The 19,715-nt window shown below is 27.3% G+C and overlaps 7 protein-coding genes across 7 annotated transcripts; 5 read left to right on the plus strand and 2 right to left on the minus strand.

The window, feature by feature from the left end:
- Window positions 1-1,906: 1,906 nt before the first annotated feature.
- Window positions 1,907-3,279, plus strand: MKS88_001657 (uncharacterized protein; the record flags this gene model as incomplete). Its single annotated transcript, XM_067214604.1, has 2 exons — window positions 1,907-2,898; window positions 3,228-3,279. 2 exons carry the CDS (start codon window positions 1,907-1,909, stop codon window positions 3,277-3,279), a joined length of 1,044 nt encoding a protein of 347 aa, XP_067074545.1.
- Window positions 3,280-3,603: 324 nt separating this feature from the next.
- On the minus strand, window positions 3,604-4,398 carry MKS88_001658 (TATA-box-binding protein; the record flags this gene model as incomplete). The annotated part of the gene is made up of 1 exon (XM_067214606.1): window positions 3,604-4,398. The coding sequence occupies one exon, from the start codon at window positions 4,396-4,398 to the stop codon at window positions 3,604-3,606; it is 795 nt and encodes a 264-aa protein (XP_067074546.1).
- Window positions 4,399-5,991: 1,593 nt separating this feature from the next.
- Window positions 5,992-6,961, plus strand: MKS88_001659 (60S ribosomal subunit protein L24; the record flags this gene model as incomplete). Its single annotated transcript, XM_067214607.1, has 2 exons — window positions 5,992-6,037; window positions 6,387-6,961. The coding sequence occupies 2 exons, from the start codon at window positions 5,992-5,994 to the stop codon at window positions 6,959-6,961; spliced, it is 621 nt and encodes a 206-aa protein (XP_067074547.1).
- A 469-nt stretch (window positions 6,962-7,430) lies between these two features.
- Window positions 7,431-8,788, minus strand: MKS88_001660 (uncharacterized protein; the record flags this gene model as incomplete). The annotated part of the gene is made up of 3 exons (XM_067214608.1): window positions 7,431-7,672; window positions 7,911-8,028; window positions 8,333-8,788. The coding sequence occupies 3 exons, from the start codon at window positions 8,786-8,788 to the stop codon at window positions 7,431-7,433; spliced, it is 816 nt and encodes a 271-aa protein (XP_067074548.1).
- Window positions 8,789-9,604: 816 nt separating this feature from the next.
- Window positions 9,605-10,798, plus strand: MKS88_001661 (mediator of RNA polymerase II transcription subunit 11; the record flags this gene model as incomplete). Its single annotated transcript, XM_067214609.1, has 6 exons — window positions 9,605-9,637; window positions 9,780-9,893; window positions 10,079-10,128; window positions 10,342-10,426; window positions 10,562-10,630; window positions 10,769-10,798. The coding sequence occupies 6 exons, from the start codon at window positions 9,605-9,607 to the stop codon at window positions 10,796-10,798; spliced, it is 381 nt and encodes a 126-aa protein (XP_067074549.1).
- A 2,708-nt stretch (window positions 10,799-13,506) lies between these two features.
- On the plus strand, window positions 13,507-14,120 carry MKS88_001662 (small ubiquitin-related modifier; the record flags this gene model as incomplete). The annotated part of the gene is made up of 2 exons (XM_067214610.1): window positions 13,507-13,693; window positions 14,005-14,120. The coding sequence occupies 2 exons, from the start codon at window positions 13,507-13,509 to the stop codon at window positions 14,118-14,120; spliced, it is 303 nt and encodes a 100-aa protein (XP_067074550.1).
- Window positions 14,121-18,152: 4,032 nt separating this feature from the next.
- On the plus strand, window positions 18,153-19,715 carry MKS88_001663 (uncharacterized protein; the record flags this gene model as incomplete). Its single annotated transcript, XM_067214611.1, has 1 exon — window positions 18,153-19,715. The coding sequence occupies one exon, from the start codon at window positions 18,153-18,155 to the stop codon at window positions 19,713-19,715; it is 1,563 nt and encodes a 520-aa protein (XP_067074551.1).

Here is a 19,715-nt window from a genome sequence, read left to right on the forward strand (position 1 = left end):
AATAGTAAAATAACGACGTAGCTACAAAAAAAAAAAAAAAAAAATATATATAAGCACATATCACAGACAATGTAAATATATGCCAATTTACCTCTTATCGCTTCTTGAAGACTACATATAAAAATGTTGCAACCACATTATACTATAATGATATTATTTTTTATTTATTGGTATTATTTATTCACTTTTTTTTATTTAATTTTTTTTTTTTTTTTCTTTTCTCCATATTCACAGATGAACTTAAAAGGAAAGAAGTATAGGAAAAAAAAAAAAAAAAAAAAATTAAATATGCACGAATATAACTGAAAAGGAGAGATACATTTCGAAAATTATACATGCGTATAAGGGACTACGTTTCTATGTGACTATGTATGTATGCACCTACAGAAGTACAGGCCTACATAAGTTTGAGCCTATATATGTACGTGCGCCTATATGAATATGGGCCTACTTATATACGTGCTTATGTTTGCATATACGTATGAGTATGCGATACCGTGCACATGTGGAAACGCCTGGATGTAAATCCAGGCCCGATGACGAGAGGGGAAAAAGCTGATCATAATAAATGGCATAGATGAAGCAAAACGAAAAATAAATAAAACAAATAAAAAGGAAAAAGTGATCATGCAGTAATAATAATAATAATTATTATTATTATAATAATAATAATTATAATAATAATAACTAAAATAAATAATTAAATAATTAAGTATATAACTATATAACGTAAAAACAGATGTAGATTAAGAGGAAATAGGTCATTACAAAAGCATATCTTGTTTACGTGTATATTTGTTCATGTGACCTCAAATATACACATTCCTCCCTTTTTTTTACATTTCCGCGGCAGAAAAAAGCTATGAGGAGATTTAAGCACGATTTAGTATTAAAAAAAAAAAAGGAAAACAAAAAGGAAAAAAAAAAGAAAACATTTTTTAAATTAATTTATAAATTAAAAACGAAAAAACAGAAAAGAAAATATTATTAAAATTAACTTAAAAATTAAAAAAGAAAAAAAAAAAAAATTTTAGTGAGCATGGAAGAATAGCTATTTATAACCTTTTCATGGCAACGGCTATCTCTTTTTTTTTGTATCTTCTACTTCCGTCGCTTGCTTTTCTGCATTTAGTGTTAAGCTCCCTAAAATCCGCGTCGGCTTTTTTACTTTCCACGCAGATAAATTATACGTTGGGGGCATGTTTGCTTCCATTTCATTTTTTTGCAGTTTTTCGTTATTTTTTATTATTTTTTCGTTATTTATTATTACTTTTTATTATTTTTTTTTTTGTTATTTTTTGTTATTTTTTGTTATTTTTCGTTTTTGTGCCATTTCTGCTTAATTTTTGCTCCATTTTTTTTCAGCATGAAAAGAAGGAGAGAGTCGCTGAAATTTTAGAAAAGATTTTGAAGAGTTCTGTGCAGTTCTTTGAACATTAGAAGAGTTAAAAATGCTACAAAGAAAGAGAAAAATAAAAAAAAAGAAGGTGTAAAGAGTGCGGCAAATCACGATACAATTCTGAGGAGATTCCGTGAAATAAATCATTCTGTGGATGTTTTTTTCTGTTTTTCTCTTTTTCTGTTTTTCTCTTTTTCTGTTTTTCCTTTTTTTTTTTTTTTTTTTTTTTTTCCAAGTCAAATTTGTTCACGCGCGTACTTCCTATTTCTCTGTTGTATTGTTTTATCCCATTTGTAAAAAATAAATAATTGAAACTTCCCCGGTGAGTAGTGCGAGTGCTATTTTATATATGACTGATCATACCTGTGTAACATTACACTGTGTAATTTTACTTATGTAGTCGTAGATGTGTGTGAGGGTATAGGCACCCATTTGACATACAAAAACGTTAGCAAAAAACCCACATATCATGAAATTCTGGTTAAAAAAAAAAAAAAAAAAAAAAAAATGCAGTTTGTAAAATACTTTGAAGGTAATTTCTTAAAAATAGTAAGGAGAAATTTTTCAAGGGATGGGGAAAAGGGATTAAAACCCTCCTCATTAAGAGTAAAGAGTGTTAAAAAAAATTTTAACGATATTATTAATAAATACTTTCCAAATAGAGTTCTAAAAAGGAAAAATAAGGAACCATGTAAAAGTTACAGGATTGATGAAAAGTTTTATCTGTCTGCGAAGGTAGAAAGACAAGTTAAGTTTTTGCCGACAGGTTATGAAATGGGGGCGAGGTCACAAGAGGGGGAAGAGTACAACGATGAAGAGAAAAATACGGATGAAACAAATGAAAGAGAAAATAATGGAGTTCAAAGAGGAAATAATAGTAATGATATCGTCAAATGGGAAGGTGAACATATTTGTAAAGAGGATGAGAAAAGAAAGGACATACAAGAAATTTCGAAGGAGGAGTATAATATTCAAAAATACAAAAATAAAATACATAAAAGAATATGGATGTGTTTGAAGAGGAATAATGAAAAGGAGTTTGAAAACTGTTATAATATGTTAGTTAATTATCCATTAAAAGATGAAGTTTCTTATAGTATATTATTACATGGAAATTTAATAATATCAGATGGGAATAATATACAAAATAGTTTTAAAGTATTAAATGAAATGAAAGAAAAAAAAGTACATTGCTCTTTAATTCGGTTTAATGAAAGACTACTACACAGTTATTACGAACTAACAAAATTAAATGCAAAACCGAATAAAAAGCAATGGTTAAAAGTTTTAAGGACAGTCTGGTTTACTTCTGCTCTAATTAAAGCAAGGAGGCAGAGATTTATTTTACGCAAAGTAAAAAATATTAAAGACGACAATTCAGTTGCGTTAAGTAAGTTTAAGAACACCTTTAACATTCATAATTTGGAAATGCTTTATGCAGAAAATAGGGACCCCCTAATTGGGGAAGGAAAAGGGGACATGTCGGTTCCTACAAACAGGTAGGTTAAAAAGAGGGGGGAGGGGGAACAAACAAATTGAACAGAAGAAGAGAAATGAAAAGTAAAGAGACAAATGAACTGCAAAATAAATGTTGGTGAAGTGTTCCTACATGTGCAAAGGGAAAAACCTCAATGCGCATTGCACATATGTGTGTATTTGTATATGTATTTGTGTTTGTATTTGTATATGTATTTGTGTTTGTATTTGTATATGTATTTGTATATGTATTTGTGTTTGTATTTGTATATGTATTTGTATATGTATTTGTGTTTGTATTTGTATTTGTGTTTGTGTTTTTTTTTTTTTTTTTTTTTTTCCCATATATTAGGATTTATTTTAATTCTCTTTTATTAACACATTTTGGTTATATTATGAATTGAAAAATGGTGTTATTTATGGAAAAAAAAAAAAAAAAAAAAAAAAGGATGGATGGAGGAGGTATATAAAAAATATGCTCGTACAAAAAAACTAAAAAATATGAACAAATAGACAAGTCGTATGTATCACTATTATCATAAAAAAAAAAAAGTCAAAATGGTGAAGCGGTGTAATGAAATGGAAGGTTGTCCCTTCGATCTCCCGAAAGTGGGTACATAAACAGATGAAAATACAAGCACATACGCGTTAAACGTGGGTGTATATATATATATATATATATACGTGTTGATCGATACAGCGCCTCGCGCGCGGCTTCCACCCCTTCCTCAACTTTTGTACTGAACGAGAACGTTATATATATCTTGAAAAACTATGTTCAATTTTTGAACGGACTTGCATCCTGTAATGATAATTTTCCCTGAAACGAAAATTAAAATAACCGACTTCAATTTAGATGTTGGTTTATACCTATAAACTAATCCGGCAAATAACTCGGGTTCATAATTACAATATTCTTTATGATCATGTGCAAGCATTTCTAATCGGATAGGAATATTACAATTAGCGCTAGCAATAATATTTTCTATTTTGAAATTTTTAAATTTAACACAATCATTTGTTACCATTTTAATTATTTTCCCAATCTTTTTACATCCATATATTGAATCCTTTTTTGTTTTTGTACCTGTTAACATTATCCTTCCATTCTTAAAAATTAATGCTGTACACTTCGGTTTATTTAATCTAATAATAAGGGTATTTATTTTGCTAGGGTTGTACTCAGCATTTCGTATTGACACAGCTATTAGACGCAAATCAATATCGACACATAAATTTGCCGATGCTATTATATTGTGTATATTAAGAACGACATTTCTATGATCCAGTTTACTTTTAACTCCTTCTGAATTCATGTCCACTTCATTATCTGAATTGAAGTTTGTTCCATTCTCCTTCTCATACTTTTCGCCCAAGCTGATATGACCATGTTCATTACCGTTGTAGTAGTCCTCACCGTTGTTATCGTTACCACTACGGTTGATGCTCATGCCCTTTCCATTAGCTTCATCATCCCGAAGCAAGAAATGCGCGCTGCTGATTTCGTAGTCCTCCTCGTTCATTTTGTTATAAGAACCCTGTAAAACTTTATTTCGACCTAATTTTTGGTCTTTATTTTGACCTTAATTTTGGACTTAGTTTTACCTTTATTTTACCCCTTTGATTTACGTTTTCACATTTACGCTATTTGTAATAAGCCCAAATGTAACTTCGTAAAACTGCGTAAAACGGTGAAAACTTGGATTACGGGTATATGTTATAAATTTGTGCGTACAAACTGAGGTTTGGTCCTAGAAGAGCAAAATTTTGTAAACTAATTTTCACATATATACATAAATATACATATATATATATGTATATACATAAGCGAAGCTGGAGTAAACAAAAATTTGGAAAATCGTCGCCATTAATTCTTAATTTCTCCAAAAAATTAAAAATACGAAAGATAAACAACTAATTTCAACGTTTTAAGCTTAAAGACCATGCCTTTTATGGAAAAAATATTAATACAACACAGGTAAATGTAACATCACTATATATGTTGTTCGCTCTTCAAAAGCGAAGCAGCTTTAATTTTTTTTTCGTGCAGCATGTACCTAGTACGTAAGCATGTATGAGCGTACGTACTTACGTATATATATATATATATATATATTAAACTACTTAAACATTTTTATATTGATTTATTTTTATATATATACAAATACATACGGACTCTTTATTGCAAAATCTGCTCAGCATATATAACAAAGAATTTCAAGTATATTTACATACATAAAAATACAAAAAATTTTAATTCGTGCTGACTTGTTCATGTATTCTTCTCGACCGGTCAATTAAAAAATTGCATTAATGTATTAACACTATACCATTTATTTTTTTTCTTTCTTTTGAAAAAAGGAAAAAGCACATTGACACATAATGCATATACATATACATAAGTGCTTTTCCCGAAGTGGAGAAAAAATTGTCGGAAATCATGTGCACAATATAAAAAAATAAAAAATAAAAAAAGGTATTACTACGACGAATAATGAACATTTAAATAAAGCAGAGACTTATATTCTAACAAAACTGCAAAACAAGAAATTACAACGTGAGTGACATCGGCTAGTTTTAATTAAATTTTCAGCATAAAATAAGAAAGCAATATAGAGCATAAATGTATGGTGAATTGAGTTCGTTATTCCATTTGTATTTCATTTTTTACTTTTATTTATATTTTTCTTTCCCTATTTGTGTTTTAATTATTTATTTTTATTTCCCACTTCCTTTTAATTTTTTATTTTTATTTCCCACTTCCTTTTAATTTTTTATTTTTATTTCCCACTTCCTTTTAATTTTTTATTTTTATTTCCCACTTCCTTTTAATTTTTTATTTTTATTTCCCACTTCCTTTTAATTTTTTATTTTTATTTCCCACTTCCTTTTAATTTTTTATTTTTATTTCCCACTTCCTTTTAATTTTTTATTTTTATTTCCCACTTCCTTTTAATTTTTTATTTTTATTTCCCACTTCCGTTTTAATTTTTTATTATTATTTTCATTTTTCTTTCCTTTTTCTCCTTTCCCTTTTTTTTTTTTTTTGAAAAGCATTTCATGAACAGCCGATTGTATTGTATGCTTTGTATGCTTTAGAATTTTTCTCGCTTACGATGAGGATAGAGAAGTGCTGGTATTGCTCAGGGAATATATACCCAGGTAATTTAAAACGTACGAAGGCGCTTTTTTTCAAGTGCCAAAATGGATATTAAGTATATTCGTGGATCATGTGCATCAGTATGTACGAATATGTATGTATGTACGTACGACCATATATATATATGGGGAATGCGGTACCAAAAGAACCCTTGCAAAAATGTGCGAGTTGAAGATGACATTTCCACGCGCGAAATTTAATTTGTAATTTATATTATCTAACTGGTTATGTATTGTTTATTATTTTTAATTCATAATTTATTATTTATAATTTACAATTTTTACTATTTCATATATTTCTTTTTTTTTTATGTTTAATTTTTACATTTAAAATTTGTACATTTGTATGCAGGGCATGGAATATTCTTCATCCGAAACGATGCGAACATTTTTCGCTTTTGCCGAAGTAAGTGCCACAAACATTTTAAGGCGAAACACAACCCGCGCAAAGTTAAATGGACGAAGGTGTATCGAAAAGAAAGAAACAAAGAATTAAATTATGATAAGACTTTTGAATATGAAAAGATCCGCAATGAGCCCATTAAGTATGATAGAAATTTATATATTAAAACAATTAATGCAATAAAAAAAATTGATGAAATTAAAGAAAAGAGAAAAATGAGATTTTATAAAAACAGAATTAAAGAAATAGCTGAAAAGAAAATTAACCTTTCCTTAAATTATATAAAAAATAATCCAAAACTTTTACAAAATACGGAATATGAAAACGTTTTGGAGGAGCTAACTGAGGAGAATAAACAGCATGTGGATATCACTTTAATCAAAAATACATTTGAAGATGAAAGTATTATTCGTAAGGATATGGAAAATGCAATCAAGTTTACGACGGATGTGCGGGCCATCACGGAGGAACAGGTAACAAGAAATAATAAGAAAAAAGTATTGATATGTGGAAGTGGTAAATAAATTGCCTGTACTTTTTTTTTTTTTTTTTTTTTAAGTATTCGAAAATATGGTAAAGCAGGGGTGGCATGTTCGCATCTCCTATATGCTAGAGTTTACATTACATTTCCAATGCGCTGTTTTTTGTGGACGCCATTTCCAGTGTGCGCATATTCGTGCGTCATACATGTATATATATATTATATACATACATCACATGCACATTTGTGTATTTATAATTCATGTGCAACGTTCCATTTCTTTGCAGAAGAGCGATCACCAGAGAGAAAACAAAAACATTGAATTCACCCACTACATTTAAGCCAAAAAGGGAGATATAGCTAAATATATACATGTTTTACACATTTTTTTTTTTTTTTTCTATGAACAAAATGAAAATATTTGCATTATGCATACAGCTAGCCATAAAAAAAAAAAAAAAAAAAACATGAAGCAAAAATGGAGCAGACATCATATAATGTATATTAAAAAATTATACCTTTTTATTACCAATTTGTGGCTTATTAATTTTTAAGAAATCCTTTTTTTTTACACCAACTTGTGCTTCTACACTTTTTATACAACTCCAAATAAAATCACATGGCTTTTTTTTTTTTTTTTGTTTCTGTTTTGTTATGACGAACAAACTCCCAAGGTTTTGCTTTATCGTAAAAAAAAATAATTGCGCGGTGTTGTAACCGTATAAAAAATCGAATAAACTATTTGAGCAAGGTTCTACAAAGGGGAAAAAAAAAAAAGAAAAAAGAGTATAAACAATTAAAAGGTTTAATGATATGGTACTTTAAATCTTCTGCACACGTATGGGCACACAAGACCGCTTTATGAAATACGTACGCATATTTGTTCTCACATGTGCAACGAGTACAGACCTATAGGAAAAAATGGAATAAAATAAACTAACAAATAAACTAACAAACAAACAAATAAATATACATATATATGTATCGCTCACCTGTTGCGTAAATTATTTTGAAGTTTCTCTTAAACCACAAACAGGAGTGCATGTTCAGGCTTGGTATTTCCAAGTGATCGGTGGCAAAGTATTTGAATGATATGAAAAAAAATAAAACCTGAAAAATGGTGCAAAGGTGGAAACAATCCAAAAAAAAGGAAGAAAAAGATAAGAGATAAAGGAAAATTACTTTCATCCATACAACGGAACATATATAATGTGAGCTCATTTTGTGCTACAACATAATGTTCATGTTTTAAGGTGAAGAGTTCGTCAAAAAAGAATGTAACTCGACAAATACAAAAACAATGCATCAGACGTGTAATCATACATGTACAATGTTATATATACGCATGCTGTGCATATGTAATGTTTTTGCAAATTTTGCACATTACACATATCTGCTTCCGTATAAGCCCAACTAGCGTGTTCTTTGAGAATAAAAACGCAAGAAGTGTGTTACATGTATGAATGAGATAATCATTTTTATTTTCCTCCTCCAGTATTTTCATTAAATCATTTAAATTGTTCTCTTCTTTTAAAACTTTTCTTGTATATTTCCCATTTAATATTATCAAATCATATTCATTTAAATGTTTATTTGAATTTTTATTTTCATCTATAAGCTTATTATACTTTTTTATTTTTTTTTTCAAAGTTTCAATTTTCTTGCTAGTCTCTTGATATTTGTTTGATTTCATATAATAGCAGTATGTCTTTCTTATTTTTTTGTGGAGCTTTAAAAAATAAAATACAACAATTTCATTCGTACGAATGCTATGTGCTAGGTAGCAGGCAACTTGTACGAACGCGTATAAGAGCAAATATAAGGTCGAGTTATGAAAAACGTAATTAACATCATTGGAGATATTTTCCATTATGCCAAGCAAGTAAAGGGAAACGCGAAATTATAGTATGGTAAAACGGGAAAACTAAGAGAACGCACGAAAAAAGCAAAATTCTTCAGTCAAATTGTACTAACAAAGTGAACGGAAGAAAAGTTTGCTTACTAGCAGCAAAAATGAGGCTATAAGTGTGCCCCTTGAAGGGACGGAGGGGGGGAAAAAGCCAAAAATACAAAAAAAGAAAAAAATAAAAAACAAAAAGAGAAAAATACAAAAAAAGAAAAAAAGAAAAAACAAAAAGAGAAAAATACAAAAAAAGAAAAAAAGAAAAAACAAAAAGAGAAAAAAAGAAAAAAAGTAAAAAAGAAAAAAAGTAAAAAAGAAAAAAAGTAAAAAAGAAAAAAAGTAAAAAAGAAAAAAAGTAAAAAAGAAAAAAAGAAAAAAAGAAGGAAAAGAAAAAAAGAAAGCAAAGAAGGAAAAAAGATAGGAAAAAGAACAAAAAAAAAGCCGGAAAGTTTACCAAAAAATAGTAAAAAATTAGAAAAAAAAAAAAAAAAAAAAAAAAAGGAAGAAAAAAACGTTTTTTAATTTTTTTAAAATGCATTTCCTATGCTTTTTTCTGAAGCATCAGTAGTACATATTTCATTTTTTTTATTCTATTTTTTTTTTTTTTTTTTGCTATTTTGGTGATAAATACAAAGCACACAAAACAGCCAAAAGCGGAAGAGCAGTCAACAGAAGAGTAAAGTACCGTATATATAGGCCCTGCTTATAACATAGATAAATTTCAAATTAGCGCTAAGAGCTTTTTTATTTTTTTCTGATTATGTTTTGTAAAAGATGGAAACAATGAACGAAAATTATATAAACTCGCTGAAGAGGGTAAGATGAAAAGGAAAAATGGACATATGTACGAATGGAAAAATGCACGTACGTATATAATGCATGTATAACACCCTCGTAACACATTGTGTACGGGAGACTTACACCCTTCCCTCTCGTACTCTTCACTTCAACTCCGCAGCTGAAAGAGATTTCCAAAACGATTGAATCTACATTGCAGCAGAATAATAGATTAAAGAGCATATTAGCAAGTGAAATGTATTTTAGGAAAAAATGTGAAGCCTCCATAGAAACGGTAAAGAGTATTAACAAAATAAAATAGTAGTGCTTCTTATATGGATGATGCAAACAAAAGTAAACACGTGTGCACATAAATATATGCGTACATGCATATATACAGTTTTCACATTATTTTACACCCTAACATTTACACGTTCATATATATTTTTTTCTTTCTGCGTTCCATACCGTCCTTTTTAGATTGAAAACACCACAGATAAACAGGAATGTTTTAGAAAAGTGTCTAAAATGTAAGTGGAATAAATGACTAATAGGGAAGAAATTATGAACGTTTGAATCATCGTTAATGAGCTTCGTGCGTAGTTATTCATCATTCGTTGTATTGCGGGCATTTCATGTGTTTACTTGGGTTCTGGTTTAATTGCTCACTTGTTTATTTGTTTATTTGTTTTCCATTTTGCATATTCATTTGTTTATTCCCTTGTTATATTTTATATTTGTAGCTTTATTAGGAAGTCAAGGGATGAGATAAAAAAAGAGTTGAACGAGGAAATAGCCCATTACGATAAACACACTCCCCATCTAGTGGTTAGGGATACATAAAATATACTTAAGACAAATTCTCGACCACGGACCCTTTTTGAATTGTATTCATACACTTGCATATACTTGTGTACACATATAGACATTTACATTTATTTTATTTTACCCCCACCCCCCCAGGATTTACGAAAAAAGCTAATCGATAAGCTGTCAAATTTGAAGGAGCAGTACTTAGAAACGCATGAATATGTAAGGAATTTGTTGTTTATATATATATGCATACATACGTACGTATGGGCATATATATGAACATTTATGTATATCCCCGCTGAACATATAAGTGTGCACATAATACACGTTTTTTCCATTTGCATTTTATGCATGCAGATTGAACGGGAGGCGAACAGTGCTTCTTAAGGAAACTGGTGGAGAAATAGATTACACATATGAACCATTGCATGTATAGATATAAAAATATCAAAAATGAAAAAAAAAGGAATAATTGTTTTTCCCTAATGCAGAGTTTTTATCGGTTTAGTCATACATAGGTGTATATGTATGTGTGCGCGTATGTATGCATATTTGTATGCATATCTGTAAATTTTTTGAAGTGAAGGCTGAAATGAAAAAACAAAAAAGAAATCGTATAACCAATACATAAAATGGAAAAATACATCAACGTATGCTGTTAAACCATACTTTTATCATTGGGAATATGTTAATTACACCAAAATAAAAAAAATACATATATTTTTTGTAATTTCTCAATTTTTATATTTCCCTATTTTTTATTTTATTTTTTTTTTTTTTTCCATTTGTTTATTATTAACTTGTCAGTTTTTTGAAAAAGTGTTTTTACATGGTCATGTATGTACACGTATATGTATATTTTGCGGAGTATATTCTTCACCTTTGCATATTTTCTATGCTTCTTTTTCTTGCTGTGATTAACATTACGAAGATGATAAATTTTCCCCTAACGTATATTCTTATCAGTTGTGTCAAAAATGAACTACGTCAAAGGCAGTAAGGCACAGTAGGATACCATACGCTGCAATATAGTACAATAGGCGCGGTAGGCTACTACATGGTACAATAAACTAGTATAAGCCCAAAACAAGTTTAATAAATATGAAATGGAAAGAATTATATGTATACGTTGAAATATGTATACGTTGAAAAAAAAAAAAAAATTAAATTAAATATTGTAAAATGGAGAAAAATAAATTGAAGTGTCGTACAGTTAAGTAAAATAAAATGAAAAAGGGAAAACGTTTTTTTCCCTATTTTGTTCCTATGAGTTATATAATTTCACGTTTGAGAGTGCATTTTGCAAGAAAATATGTACCAACATTTTTAAAAAATAAACACATGTTTTATATATTCTTGCTTTCTCATTTCTTCGTTTTGCATACGTACATGTTTACAAGGTTTACTTTTACACACCATGAGAATTTTTATGTGTTCGAAGCTGTCGTAAAAAGAAAAAAAAAAATAAATTAGCAAAATAGTAGAATAGCACAATAGCAGTATAACACGATAGTAGTATAGCACAACAGCGGAAGAAACATTCGCGCGGATAAAAAAGCATAAACATGAATGAAAAATGAAATACAAAAAATGCGTTTATTCGTTCAAACGAACAGCATATAGTATATGAACTTGTTAAATATTTTTCAATGTATATATGACACATGTACACATATTATACGTACAAATTACATATATAATGTTATATATTCACATATATATATATATATATATATATATATATATATATAATACAAATAAATACAAGTACATGAAAATATTATGATAAAGCAAAATTGAACTTCAACAAAGGCAGTAATATATAATGTAAATACGTATTTTGTATTACCGCAATTTATCCTCATGCACGTTTAATACATTTATTCTTTTAATACATTATTTAACACATTAATTTTTTTTTTTTTTTTTTTTTTTTTTTTTTATCGTACGCCATTTTTTGGGAATAAAAAGTATATAATTTTTTCTTAAATTCTTGCATATTTTCTTTCACTTGTTCCTTCCATTTTTACCATTTATAACGTTTTTAAAATATTTTCTTTTTTTTTTTTTTTTTTTTTATAAAATTAAAACACTATGCTTACTGATTTGCTAACGTTTTTAATGTAAGCCATCCCTAAGCGGTATACATTGTACGTTCATGTATATATATTTGTATGGGTATATATTTATATGTATATATATCAATGTATATATATATGTATGTACATATGCTTAAGAAGTAGTGCAATTTTTCCCTTTTTTTTTGTGATGACTTTGAGGATTTTTAATTGAAGAACGTGAAGCATATAAAACGTGAAGCATAAAACGTGAAGCATATTAAACGTGAAGCATATTAAACGTGAAGCATATTAAACGTGAAGCATATTAAACGTGAAGCATATAAAACGTGAAGCATATAAAACGTGAAGCATATAAAACGTGAAGCATATAAAACGTGAAGCATATAAAACGTGAAGCATATAAAACGTGAAGCATATAAAACGTGAAGCATAAAACGTAAAGCATAAAACGTAAAACGTAAAACATAAAAGATAAGTTATAATATATAAAATTTAAAGTACAGTACATACAGGATAAAATATATAAAGAGTAAAATATACTATCCGCGAAGTACAAAACGAAAAATATATAAAAGTATTTTTTATAAAGGTAAGCGAGTATATAAATATAAATATATATGTATATTTATACATACGTGTATATACCAGAATGAGGATTGTACGTATTATAATAATATAATATAGTATAATATAGTGTAGTAGAATACAGCATAATATAGTACAGTATAATATGGTATAATATTGTATAGTATAATATTGTATAGTATAATATAGAATAATATAATATATTGTATATATATTATAGTATACTTTTTTCTCATTTTTTCACTTTTTTATTTTATTTTTTTAATTTCTAGATAAAAGGTATTATTACATTGGAGTGAAGAAGAATTACAGATCAGTAGGAGTGTAGTAGGAAAGGAGCTCACTTTATCGAAACAACATTATATATTTATATTGGCACACCGTTAAGTCCAAAAAAAGAAATTAAATAAATAAAAATAAATATAAAAGATGGCTGACGATTCATCAGCAGCTAATAATGCGGGTGCAACGACAAGTAACAATCAAGGTGAACACATTCAGGTTAAAGTAAGATCACCTGATGGAGCAGAGGTTTTTTTTAAAATAAAAAGAAAGACGAAACTTGAGAAGCTAATGGAAGTATACTGTAACCGCCTTGGACAGTCAATGGAAGCAGGTACCGCTCTCATGTACACAATGAGTGAACTTAAGTACACATATATTAACATATATATATATGTACATATCCGTGCTTTGATGGCATTACAAAAAAAGGACAAAAACTACATTATATATTTATCTGCGGCACTTCCATTTCATACTGCTCCTATTTTACTGTTTTATAATATATCTACAACGTATATTTTAACCTACTAACACGCTTGATTAGTTTTTTATATCTTAAAAAGTGTATGTATATATATGTATGTATTTTTTTTTTGTTTTTTTTTCCGTTCACCCCCCTTGTCACTCTCACCTTTAATTTAGTTCGATTTTTATATGACGGGGATAGGATACATGGAGATAACACACCTGATCAATTAGGAATAGAAGATGGAGATGTTATTGATGCAATGGTTCAACAAACGGGAGGAAGTTTTTAATTTTTTTTTTTTTATTCCCCTTTTATAATATTTATTTATGAATTGAAAACAATTTTACACGATTTAGAAGTATAGAAAAAAAAAAATAATAATAAAATTTTGGCATGTATTATATGAATAAATATTGAACTAGCTAATTTTGTCTTTATGCATTTTTAAGAGAATTACTCCAAATTGTACTGTTTACTCGTTTTATGGACAATTGCATATGTATACACGCGCGTATATATATATATACATATATGGGCATATGTATACATATTCATACATATACATACATATACACACATATATTTATAATACCAAAATAATTTAGCATGTTTAATAATGAGTTAGAATATATTTTAAAATATAGGGAGGGTGCATTTGTACGTGATTACACCATGCGTACGTGTAGTTATGTATGAATAAATTTGCATATATATATATATATATATATATATATATATACGTATTACTGAAAACAGGCTTAATGCCTACATAGTTCAGTTTGGACATTTTAATTTAAAAAAAAAAAAAAAAAGGATGCATCATCATAATTTTAAAAAAAGAAATTGGAAAAAGTCTCGCATGTAACACATGTGTTTGCGTAACCGTGTGTATGTAGGCATGTATGCTTTTATATGTATGTATATGTGTATGTATTTATATGTATATGTATTTATATATGTATATATATGTGCATGGGTGTATATGAGTCTATCGCACGAAAAAGACCAAGTAGTTTTTTTCATTTTTTATAATTTTTTTTTTTTTTTACCAATACATTTTTTCAAAATATTTAATGTTATTATATTGCTACATATTCTACAATTTTAATAATCCTTTAAGTAATTACAAATTTAAATTTTTATGAGTTACTTTTATGTTTTTTAAATTAAAATTTTTTAAAATGTATATTTGATTTTAAGAATAATCCCATCCCATCTTTGCAAAAAAAAAAAAAAAAAAATAAATAAATAAATAATATAAAATGAAGTAACATAGAGTAAAAGAAATAGTGCAAATAAAGCGGAAACAACAAATATAACATATCACATGGAGAAAATAATAAGCGTTTATACACATACAACGGTTAATGTATCGAACGTTGCATATATGAGAAATGCATAAAGAGCACATATCAAAAAATAAAATGAAAAGACTTTTTTGCTCTATTTTATCCCCTTATATCTTATTAGCGAATGAAATGCGATTAACTTGTCCACCTATGTGCGAGAAAGAAGGGTAAAGATAGTCATCTTAAATGTATATATACGCATATACATACATATGTACATAATATATATTTTTTTTAAACATAAGAGCTTAGATATATGTGTAAAGAAAAATACCCTTTAGTGCTATAAAATAAGACGTTTTTTACACTAATATAGTTGCACATAATTCTTATAAAAAAAAAAAAAAAAAAAATTTGAAATATTTTGTACAGAAAATATCGAACGACAAAATACGTCAACGTTGGAGCACCCTCTTTTTTATATGTACATCAATGTAGAGTGTTAATGCATATAGGTAAAAAATCCCGCGTATATACGTATATATATATTTATATGCGCATATACGTACAAGCATATAATGTATTTACGAGTATACGCTGAGTACACTCTGGTATGTTTAGTTTTCTGTGCGTAATTTGAACGAGGAAAACTTCCTGGAGGGGTACTCATTTTTACCTACAGGTGTAAACGTATTTGAAAAATGGGCATACATACGTTCGTACCTACATACATACATATATACCTACCTACATACATATATTCCTACATATATACAAATATATATATATATATATATATACATAATAATATCTTCATTTCACTAGCGAAAGGTTGTAGTATTTTTAGTTCTATTTTTTCATATTCATTGGGGTATCACTTCTTATCATATATACTAAGGAATACGAAATAATTCGAATTTTTCTTTTTCCTTTGGTATATACCGATAATTTATTAATTTGCATTAAATGTAGTAGTTGTATAGGTAAATATATATGTCTGTTTGTGCATACCTTTATACTATTGTTTTTGTATGAATTGTAATCTACACACTCGTTATTTTTTTTCTTTTTTTTTTTTTTTTTAAATGCTAAAAGGTACAAGGTATGAAATATACAAAGTAAAACCGTCAGGTATGTGCTCCATCACTATGTATTGATGTTATGCTTTAATTATATGCATGTTAGCACATGTTCAAATGATTACTCTTAAAAAAAAAAAAAAAAGTACATATAATAAATGAATTACGGACTGGTATGTGTATGTATAAATGGCTATTAAATATTATTTTATCTGTAATGCTTGTACGTTATTTGTTTATTATTTCCTCTAAATAGTATTCTTCTGTATATTATGCTGACCTTTTTTTTTTTTTTGCAATCCTCATTCTTTCATCCATTTGAAGGAAGAAAAATGGTGAAGAGCAATAAAAACGAGAGAGGAAAAATTATACAAATTAATAAACAGGGAAATGAAGAAAAAGGGGAAAAGGAATAAGGAGAAAAAAAGGAAAAGCAAAAGCAAAAGAAAAAGAAAAAGGAAGAAAAGGACGAAATACTTTTACTTCATTCACCATGGGAGAACTTGAAAAAAACATATAAAAAAAAATATACAAAAAAAAAAAAAAAAAAATACAAAAAAAAAAAAAAAAAAAAAAAAAAAAAAAAAAAAAAAAAAAAACATACAAAAAAAAAAAAAAACGAATAAAAAAAAACATGTAAAAAAGAACAAATAAAAATTTGCAAATGCTTTTAGTTAAGGCTTTAATTTTTCCTTACATATTTGTGAGCATAATTTTTATATAGCTTTTTAAAAACGAATAAAAAAGTATAACACAGGAGTGCGTATACTTATACATGTACATACATATTTCTATATATATATGTATATATTTATATATATATACATGTATGTATATATGCATTACACACATATTATGTGAGTATATTTATATGGAAAGTATTCACATATATGAGGTGTACTTATGCATTTATGGAGTATATACGCTCAGGTAAAGTATTTACATAAATGTAAAGTATTTATATATATATATACATGTACGGACTGGTAATTAAACGGGCGTATGCGTACTAGCACAAATATACTAGTTTTTGTTAAAACGAATGGCTGATTTATTTCGTGGAAAATTTTCTTCTACTTTTGTTAAAGCACAAGCAAAAATATACAAACACATGCGCATATTTTTAAACGTCATTCCGCACACGCACTGCTTGTATAGGCATACCTATACATAAGAACAAGTATGCATAAATGGATAAACACGTAAAATGTAAATGTATAAACACGTAAATATGTAAATGTACAAACTCGTAAATAAGTAAATGAATAAATACGTAAATGTATAAATACGTAAATGTACAAATACGCAAATGTATAAATGCGTAAATGTATAAATACGTAAATGTATAAATACGTAAATGTATAAATACGTAAATGTATAAATACGTAAATGTATAAATACGTAAATGTATAAATACGTAAATGTATAAATACGTAAATGTATAAATATATAAATGCGTGAATGCATAAATGCTTATGTATACATATATATGTACACATAATAAGCACAAACATAAGTACACATATAAGTACACATATAAGTACACATATAAGTACACATATATGTACACATATATGTACATGTATGTTCATATTTATAACGGCCAAATGTACTACATGTGCCTGATGTCTTTGTAAACCTATATATTTTTGCACATTACTATGTGACACTATTTTTTAAATATGTATATATGCGAAGAAAGAACAAGAAATTAAGATAAAATATTTCAATTTAAAAGAAAAAAAAAAAAAAAAAAAAAAAAAAAAAAGCGTCACTAATAAGAAGCCATATATATGATGTAAGAAATTGTATACATGTACATATAAAACAAATATAGTTAACATTTAAAAAAAAAAAAAAAATAAAATAATAAGAGAGAATAGCATTACGCAGAACAATTGACTCTGTTATTATAGAAACATATTAAATGTAAGAATTAAAGTATACTATAAAATGAAATTAAGCATAATTTTTTTTTTTTTTCTTTTAATATTCGTAATTAATTTTTTAAAGTGCGAAAATGTTAATAATAAAAATATGAATAAGAAGGATGGGGCAAATACAAAGAAAGGGGAGCAGAAAAATCAGAAAACAGGGAAAAGTGAGGGGAAGGAAAAAAATGGAAAAGGCAAAAAATTGGAGGAGGCGAAAAACAATTATGAGAAGGCAAGCAAAAATATAGAAGTAAATAGAAGTATAGATGAGGCGAAGAAAAATGTAGAAGTAAATAAAAGTATAGACGAAGAGGAGAAGAAAAAGGAAAAAGTAAATAAAGGTAAAGAGGAACAGGTAATGAGAAAGGAAGAAGTAAATATAGTTAGAGACGAGATAAAAAGATGCGAAGAAGAGAAGAATACAATTCTTGAGGAAATTAAAAATGTTCAAAAAAGTTTTGATGACTACACAACAAAAAGTAATAATGACCTAAATGCATGTATAGCACAAATGAAGGCAAGTCAAAATGAATTAAATATATGTAAGGAAAATGAAAATAAGATTAATGGAATAGTAAAAGATATGAGTAATAAATATAATGAAAGTTTAAATAAGAAAGAAAAAGATGCATTCGAATTAAAAGAAAAAATTAGTAATTTAGAAAATAAAATTGTACATGTAGAATCAAAATTGAATACTTGTACAAAGAATTCTAATAATTTTTATAAAAATAAATATAATAAAGATGATAATTATTTAATTTCTTACGATATTATGATAAGCTATTTTTTAAAAATATTTAAAATATATAAAACGTTCTATATAATAATAGCAGAAAAAACATTTATGCAGAAAGTATTATTTCAGATGGTATATTGGAAAGATGTGATCATAAAAAATGTGCAAGAATATGGTCTTCTAGTTATTTCACAATTATATTTATATGGAAAAGGTATAACACATAGCAATTTTGCTAATCGATCAAAAACATTTTATCAGAATTCTCCTCTAGAGCTATATGTAACTTTAGTAAAAGACAAAATTGTTTATTTTGCATTATCAACAAAAACATTTTGTATGAAATATATAAATTATATCATACCACAATTGTTGTCTTTCAAAAAAAATGCTGTAAATAATTTAGATGTCTTTGTTCAGAAACTGCATAACAATTCACACATTTTGGTAAATAAGCTAAATACCATAAACCCAGAATTGAAAGGAATCATACCTACAGATTTATCAGACCAAATCATTCTTTTAATATTCTTTACCTTAGTTAATGTTATACATTTATATATATTATTTTATGTATTATTTTTACTATACAATTTTATTAAAAGAGTACTAGTTTTTCTGTTTACATGGATTTGTTTTATTTTTTCAATTATTTATGAATTTACCATCTTTGTGATGACACTACCAGTTAGACCTTGTATGCCCAGAAAAAATAGTAAAAATAGAAAAACATATAAAAAACACGATGAACAAATGTATAGCAACCCAGAGAGGGTCTCCTACCAGCAGCAGGAATTCAAAAAAATGTACAAAAATCAAAATGTTCACCAGAGAAAATTCTGA

This window comes from Plasmodium brasilianum, chromosome 6 (assembly GCF_023973825.1).
Source record: "Plasmodium brasilianum strain Bolivian I chromosome 6, whole genome shotgun sequence".
Classification (NCBI taxonomy): Eukaryota; Apicomplexa; class Aconoidasida; order Haemosporida; family Plasmodiidae; genus Plasmodium; species Plasmodium brasilianum.